Below are 7,962 nucleotides of genomic sequence, written 5' to 3'. Positions count from 1 at the left end.
TACTTGTAAGACATTCCATATGTATATATATATAGTACTACTATTATTATACATATTAGTGCTTTATATATAGAATATATTAAGTACCAATATGAAACAATGTTTAATTAACCAATCAAGTCTTTCCATTTTAACTTTTCAATCTGCCACCTAAAAATGCATCAATGATCAATTCGTAGCAAGTAATAATCCATTGGAGTACGTTTGATTTCAAAGTATAATTGTGGTGTACATAGTTGACTGCATTTAACTACTACTTAATGCTTATTGATTGAATGATAATAGCTAACTAATAAAGTTAAGCATCTGGGTCCGGCATATCTTTTTATAGAAATAATATAGATGTCCAAGCCAAAAGCTGAACTAAATCACTGAGTGGAATAAATAAATCAATTGTCGTTTGCATCATCTCTATTGAACAACTCATACTCACATCCCAATGCATTCCTATTGGTTGCTATCTGTAAGTCATTGAACTTGCCATTGGACAGATAAGTGAAGTGATGGCAGCTTTGACATTTCTATTGCACAAATTGATCATTTATTAAAATAATTAACAAACTTAACAGTTTTGTTCTTGACATTGCAAGCAATTACTTTTAAAGTGGACTTCAAAATGAAATTTAAAAATTGTGAGTTGTTTTTAGAAATTGTCAATGTCCAATTATTCCCTACATTGTTAACCGAACGCTTGTGATTCCATTGATAAAGTGAAGATTATTGATTAACTAAAAACAATTTAAACTAATTTTATATCGAAAGTAATATTTCTTGTGTATTTATGTGACTTTTTTGGAATCGTCTCTTAAAGCAATAATGGTTTGTTTTAATTTAGCATTTTTATTTACATTTTGTGTGTGTTTCCTATCGAGACAAATATCTTCATATATTTTTAAGAGCTTGAGTAACTTTTACAGCTGCATTTTTCAAACTTTGTGATAATGATATTTTATAAGTTATACTCACAACAATTCATGAATATCAATAAATATCGAATTCATCAAATATGTTCACAACGATAACGGGATGATCATTATCAGTAATAATATGACGTTCATTAGCAGTGACGATAATAACAGTGAATACTATCAATAACGATAATATCGTGGGAATTATCAGCAAAAATAATTATCGGAGAATAAATATCGAGATTAAGATGTTTTTAAAAATTTCTCTCAGGACAAATCGTGAATCCAATATCTCACAGTCAAAATTTTCGACACAATTGTCACAAAATTTTTGACATCGATAATATCATGATCATTGTTAACAACAATAATATCGTTATTTTGATATCAATAGTTGAATCACGGTCTTTATCAACAATAATTACCGAATGCGGTGTTGTCACGAAGATTATTGATAATGATAATTTGGAACTTGCAACTCGAGAAGTAGTGACGGCATAAAATCAGTGATTTAACTAAGTGATCTAAATCAGTGCCTAACTAAGTGATTTAAATTAGTTTTAATTGGATGCTTGTAAGCGACGTCGTGCGCATGCGTGTCGAACTTGATTCACTTCTGAATCTACAAATGCATTGGTTTACCTACGATTATGTCACTTGTAGGTTTCTAGCTATTTAATGCTGCATTATATTGTGCTGAGAACGAAAATATTGACTATCTAAAAGTTATTTAAATCGGCAAAATTTGAAAAATATTATGCTATCTAATAAAATATCGATATTTCTTGACAATATATGATCGTGACGTTATAATTTTTATATCGCTCAGCACATATAGCTCCTAGCAATTGTATTTATTTTTAAATTAAATATCTTCTTTTCTAAGGATTTAGTTTTTAACTTTTTAACATAAATTGGAATTAAACTATAGATTTTAACTATTAACATATAGCGTGTATTTTAACTACTTACAAAAACATTTCATAGTGTTTGAATTGTTTGTTTCTGACATATTTATGTATTACCATGGACAATAAAATGTAAAATAACATTAAAACATCTCATTATATATTTATTTTGAGTTTCATCTTGCTTTGACCATCCGTTAAAAATTCAAATATTTAAAACAATAACGTCTGAAGGTTCTTTGTTGTTTGTGTTTGGTTGCTCCTAGCTATTGTCAATTCCTGCCATTTTAAATCTGAAACCTTTACTTTATTCATAATGGCTATTGTTTATATGATAGATTCTTGCGAAATTTGAAAGATTTAACGCAATAATAAAACGAAATCAAATATACATGCTCTTTCTGATATATGAGAATTTACAGCAAATTTTGAACAATATTTTATTGCAACACCCATTACATAAAATAGAAAATTTTCCTTTCTATGATCGTTATGTAATTAATAAGAAATACATCAATTTAGAAACAACAGTGATACTTCTAATGCAACGTTTCATAATTTCCTAATCTTTAATAATAAGTTTATTAAAATCTGATTGTCGAAACCAAATTAGTCTGCAATTTTGACTATTGGCAATCGCTTTTGAAAATCTGAGTATATTACTGAAATAACTCTAAAATATAAAATCATTTTCAGCTTAGTGATATGCAAATAAATATTTATTGTCGGCAAAATTGGAAAGAATATTGCAAAAATTATATGTCTTTTCATGCAGTTTGTCAGTTTTTTTCAAATTAGCAAGGCCTTAAATTTAAACAGAGCATTGATGATTTAAAAGTTTTATTTATTTATCTATAATCCAAATTTATATATATTTTTTCATAACTCAAATGAGTACCTGGCTGATCTTATTTCAAAAGGATAATGTTAAAAAATCATTTTACAACAAATAGCACACAAATAGAAATTTTTAAATCTAAATTTCACAATGTAATTAATAATCGCTTTTAATGTAAATGAAGTGATTTAAAGTAAATAATAAAAACTTAGTTTAGTAAAAATTCTTAGTTATTTTAAAGTACTATTTTTTGCAATTCAAATTAAATTTTTAAAAATGATAGATGTTAAAGCTTTTTAGTGGTCGAAATATTTTATTACAATTTATTAAATTTTAAAGCGTATTTATTGTGTAAATGAGTTATTCTTCAGAAACCTAACAATATCGCAATATACACTTGAGATATAAAAGTCTTATATTTTATACTTTTCAGACAATTTTTTTCCTTTCATTTCAAAATGCCTAGAAAAAAGATTGTTCATTTACAATTTCCTAAAATAATTTTAATTCCCTGAAAGTCACTCTTCTAGCCTATTTGAAATTTTCTTAAACATATTTAATTTGTTTAAATTTTTTACCCCAACATTTCAATAATTAAAGTAGTATTAGTAAAATACATGCATTTGAAGATGTATTATAATAGTTTCTGAATCTGTTTAATTCTTTAGTTTTCCAAGGTATATCATTTGAAAGTTTGTACCTAGAACTTAATTCCACATTCATTGAATTTTTCTATTATTTTAGGAAAAAATAGAGAGTTTTTATACTTGCTCTTGCAATACTGTTTATTCCTAACATTCAGTTGGATTGATTAAGTGCTTTGAAAATATGATTCGCCTGATTCTCTTATCATAGTTTTAGAGTTCTGAACTGAGGTGTGTAACAGTTTAAGCTGTCATTCTCATGTACAATAGCTTAATTACACAAAGCATTTCTTAAAAAATGATAAATATTATATTGAGTACTAATGTGATGATTTGAATAAATTTTTTTTCTTAAGCCTAAATCTGTCTTTAGAACTTAGTTACAGGTCTTACATATATAAATTTGTTTTCACTCTCCTGGCCAAGAAATTGACTCAACAGTTACAGTGAGTTCCTTGTATTTTTCTCTTGAAAGTGTAAGTATTAAGTAAGTAAAGAGTAAGTATGAATTGTTTCAGATTTTCTTAAAGTACTTGAGTTTCGAATTAGTGATTTTAAGATGACTAGTTTTTGGTGAATCAATCAAATAAGCCTTTTAGTTATTGAATGAATTTACCCTTAGAATAAAAATTTAATGCGTGCTAAGAAATGCAAGCAATAAAAAATGCGTATTAAATAACGCATCGGTCTTGAAAAAAATAAAGTTTAGTTTTATTTGTTAACACGTGCAGCAAGATTAATGAAGTAAATTGTTTACTGAAAATATAGTATAATGTTTAAAATGTACATGCATATTTTAAATAAAGCGATAAATAATATATTTATTTACATAAACAAATAATATAAAACAAAAAAAGTGTATGAAGTCTAAAAATATGTGATTCATATAACGTTCGATCTCAGATTTCATATGATTAAACAAGCATTTTAAAATTAGCGATATTTACACAGAATTTCAAGCAAAGACATTAACATGTTGTATTATAATGATCAAAAGAGAGATGGGGAAATGTCACACATTAGTTAGCAAAGTTTTTTTTTAAAATGATGGCTTACATAATGATTAAAATTAAATGACTAGTTTTCACGCTTATGACACAACCTTTCACTGATAAGCTCAAGTTTGTGTGATGACATAAACGCATTCTTCTTGAAAAGACAATACGATTCTTTAAAAATCATTATCTCAGCTTTTCAATTTCATCTTAGTACACTGCTAATAACTCTTATCATCCATTTTTATTTTCAGTCAGTTCTGCTATTTGTAGAAAAAAACGGTAAGCACTTATGTTCTCTTCACAGTACGCCCATCGCACAAAAAACAAGTCACCCCTCTATTGAGAAACTATGCAGAGCATTTAAATGAAGTGCGTCTGTGATGTAGTTTTGTATTATTTATATTGGTTACTACTGAGATACTTTTAACATTCTGAATGATCATTATGACTACCCTCCATCTATAACAATGGGCTCGCCCAGGTTTTCATGGTTTCTCGCCCAGGAACAATGTTTTCATGGGGCACATTATGACCCATAATCCTCATAGAACAATCCCTGACGTCTGTAAGCTACTTGAACATAGTTCACCCATTCATGGCAACAGTTTTTCCTGCGGGGGATGGTGCTTACCAACAGGATAATGCACCATTTCATAAGGGTCGAATAGTCATGGATTGTTTCGAGGAACATTCCAGTGACTTTCAAGTCATGTCTTGGCTCCCAAATTCACCCGACCTTATTCCAATAGAGCATTTGTGGTCCTACTTGGACAACCAAATTCGTGCTGTCACGCTATCCCCTCGCAATGTGAGGGAATTGCAGGACCAATTGGTGAGCGTTTGGTACCAGATACCTCAGACTACCTATCAGCACCTTGTGGAATCAATGCCACGGCGGGTGCTAGCAGTTTTGAGGGCTAAAGGTGGTCCTACATGTTATTAGCAGGGTGGTCATAATGTAATGGTTCTTCGGTGCATATTATATTAATTTAACCTACTATTTGCAGCAACAAAAAGGCCTAAGTTTTTGATCTTCTATACAATTGTGCATGCTTGGATCAAAATCTATATTATTAACATCTACTACATCATAAGAATCGTCCACAACATTGTGTCTGACAGTAGCTTCAAATATATCACCACACGGTTTTGTTGTGATAGTGACTAAAAAATCTTCGTATCTCACTATTCTTTCACCATACGAAACACTTCTATCAAGTATTATACCTTCATGCTTAAGGAATCGGAGAACCAAATCATTTAGCTGTCCTAACTTTGCCTCCTTTACAGCGTCCACATTAATAGTTGCACAAGTTTGATTATATTTTATTGTTATATTTTTCAAGTGATCCTTCACCACTTTAGCTGACTGCAATATTTCTCGATCCATTGGAGAAACGTATTGAAATACTTGACAGGTACACCAATGCGGAAAAATGCCTGCTTTTTCGCAAGTTCTGTAGGGCGATATTTCTTCCATGAGACTCAATCCATATGGTGAAACCTTAACTTTTTCCAGTGGTGTTAGTTTCTTAGTGGGATTCAGCAGGTGTACCATAGTAGCATATACATCAAAAAGTGTCACTAAACGTTCTGTATTGGTTTTGAGATTCTTGTGTACATCAGGATTTTGTTCCAGGAACCATGTTGGAAAATGCACGTAGAGAAAAGGCATTCTTTCTTCGAATTTTCCGATGTAGATGTTCCTAATTTTCCCAAATCTTAAACCATGATCACCAAATAAGATTACGACAGAGTTGTTCAGTGCACCCATAGTCCAAATTTTTTCAAGGAAATCTGTTGCAGGAGCATCAGCATAGCCCGCGTGATTGATATAATCATGAGTTAAAGAAGATGTAATCGAAAAAGTAAAATATGGTCTTGTTCCCATAGTTGCAATGAAATCTGCCACGTAGTTATACATGATTTCTGGTTCCAACTGATTATTGAAGCAATACCAATACTTTTTCTTCCTCAATTCTGACTTATGCATAGCGAGGTATAAAGGGCGCATGTAATAATCTGTTGGTGTATTGTTGAAACCCCGTCTTGCGTAGTTAAATGTTCCGAAAAAGGGGCTGTCTTCAGCGTAGAATGTTCTAAATCCCTTTTCAGAGTATTTCTTCCATATGATATCGACGTCATCAAAGAACATGCTGTTTTTAACACTTTCATTCCAGATTGCTTCAACGTGCTGCCCTGTAAGCAGTGGCGTCAAATTCGGAAATGTGTTATCCCCGACCTTGTTATATCCTTTCATGTCGAAAAAGTTCCCCTTCTCTTTTATAAAGCGTTTAGTTTTCTTAAAATGCCTCAAAAAATTCAGTTTTGATATTGAATCAATAGCATGTATTATGACATTTAATCGGGAAGGCGGTTCTGGTATTTTAGATTTTACCGATTCAACTTCTTTTTTGAGATACACCAGGGGAAAAAATTGAGTGAAATTCTCTTTCCCACCAATATCGCAGTTCACGACAATATGGTCTTGTTTAAGAGGGACATCGAAATCAAGTATATCATACTCAGTATAACTATAAGAGTTTTCCCGCACATCCCCAGCTTTTTCATGCAGCCGGTAGATGCCACGGTAGACGCAGAAAACATCTTTGGGATTCACATCGTAATGAACTTTTAATGCTGTTTTATTTAATGCTATTGAACCACCTGGCTGAGAATGCATAAATAAGGGCCTGCCAGCGCAATCATAGACTTCTGTTTTCTCATAGAGGTCAATCACAGATGGATCGAATGGATCAAGCTTTGGTATTTTGCATCCCGGCGTGTCTAGGATGAGACCAGGGTTTTTACCCTTCACAATGATTGGTCTCTCTGTTTTGCTGATTATTAGAGATAGTCTAGTGTTTACAAGTTTCATAATATAATTGTCATTCCAGTCTCTGCCATCACGATTGGCGAACCAAATGTAGAATATTAAAAACGCAACACAAATTATGAATGCATACGTGCGTGGTCGGCGAACTAGAATGTTTGCAAACATGGTCCAAAGAGTTTGAGGGTGAAGAAACTTTTCATAATAGGGCCATACCTGTAAAAGAAAAAAAGGATTTAATTAGTCGCTTTGTAAAAAGCAAATGCTGAAAATTTGAAAAGAACTGCCTTTATATATCTTTTACGTAGGCCGGGATAACTTGGTTGGTAGAGCTCTGGACTTATTCCCCGCCAGCCGAAGACTCACCTCGTAGTGAATGGGGACTGATGCACGCTTAATCTGCCAAGTCACGAAGTCCTCCATGTTCCCGTAACAAATCATACCTCTGGGGTTACTGATCCAGGAGTTTTCTTGTCTTTTGGATTGGTTCAAAATTACAAGGCTATGGAGATGAACATTAGTAGTCGTAAGCCCAAAATTGGGTCGGCTGCTCAATGACGGATATAAAATATCTTTTGGGTAGAATCATTTGTATAAAATGAAGTCAAAAAGTATACTCCTTAGAGATTCATATATAACTACGGAAGAAACAATCACAATGGAACTCTGTAGATTTATCGATAAGAAAAACAGTCTATAACCGTCGTTGGACAGCCAGTTCAATTTTTAGTTTACTACTTCCAATGTACAATCCGTAGTCTTTCAATTTTGAACCCAATCTAGGAAGACAAGAGAACTTTTGGATCAAACATAAAGAAAAACTAGCCTTCGTG

The 7,962-nt window shown here is 31.8% G+C and overlaps 1 protein-coding gene across 2 annotated transcripts in view; it reads right to left on the bottom strand.

Moving 5' to 3' along the window:
* Nucleotides 1-3,987: 3,987 nt before the first annotated feature.
* Nucleotides 3,988-7,962, bottom strand: part of LOC107456199 (uncharacterized) — a 64,982-nt gene continuing 61,007 nt past the window's right edge. For both annotated transcript variants that reach the window (XM_016073992.3, XM_043049745.2), the window contains exon 2: nt 3,988-7,345. In XM_016073992.3, coding sequence (XP_015929478.2) covers nt 5,294-7,297 — 2,004 coding nt within the window. In that variant the 5' untranslated portion in view covers nt 7,298-7,345 and the 3' untranslated portion in view covers nt 3,988-5,293. The remainder of the gene's footprint in view (nt 7,346-7,962) is intronic.

Source organism: Parasteatoda tepidariorum, chromosome 10 (assembly GCF_043381705.1).
Source record: "Parasteatoda tepidariorum isolate YZ-2023 chromosome 10, CAS_Ptep_4.0, whole genome shotgun sequence".
Lineage (NCBI taxonomy): Eukaryota > Metazoa > Arthropoda > Arachnida > Araneae > Theridiidae > Parasteatoda > Parasteatoda tepidariorum.
The sequence above is the reverse complement of the archived record's forward strand: the minus strand, read 5'-3'. Positions and strand labels throughout refer to the sequence as shown.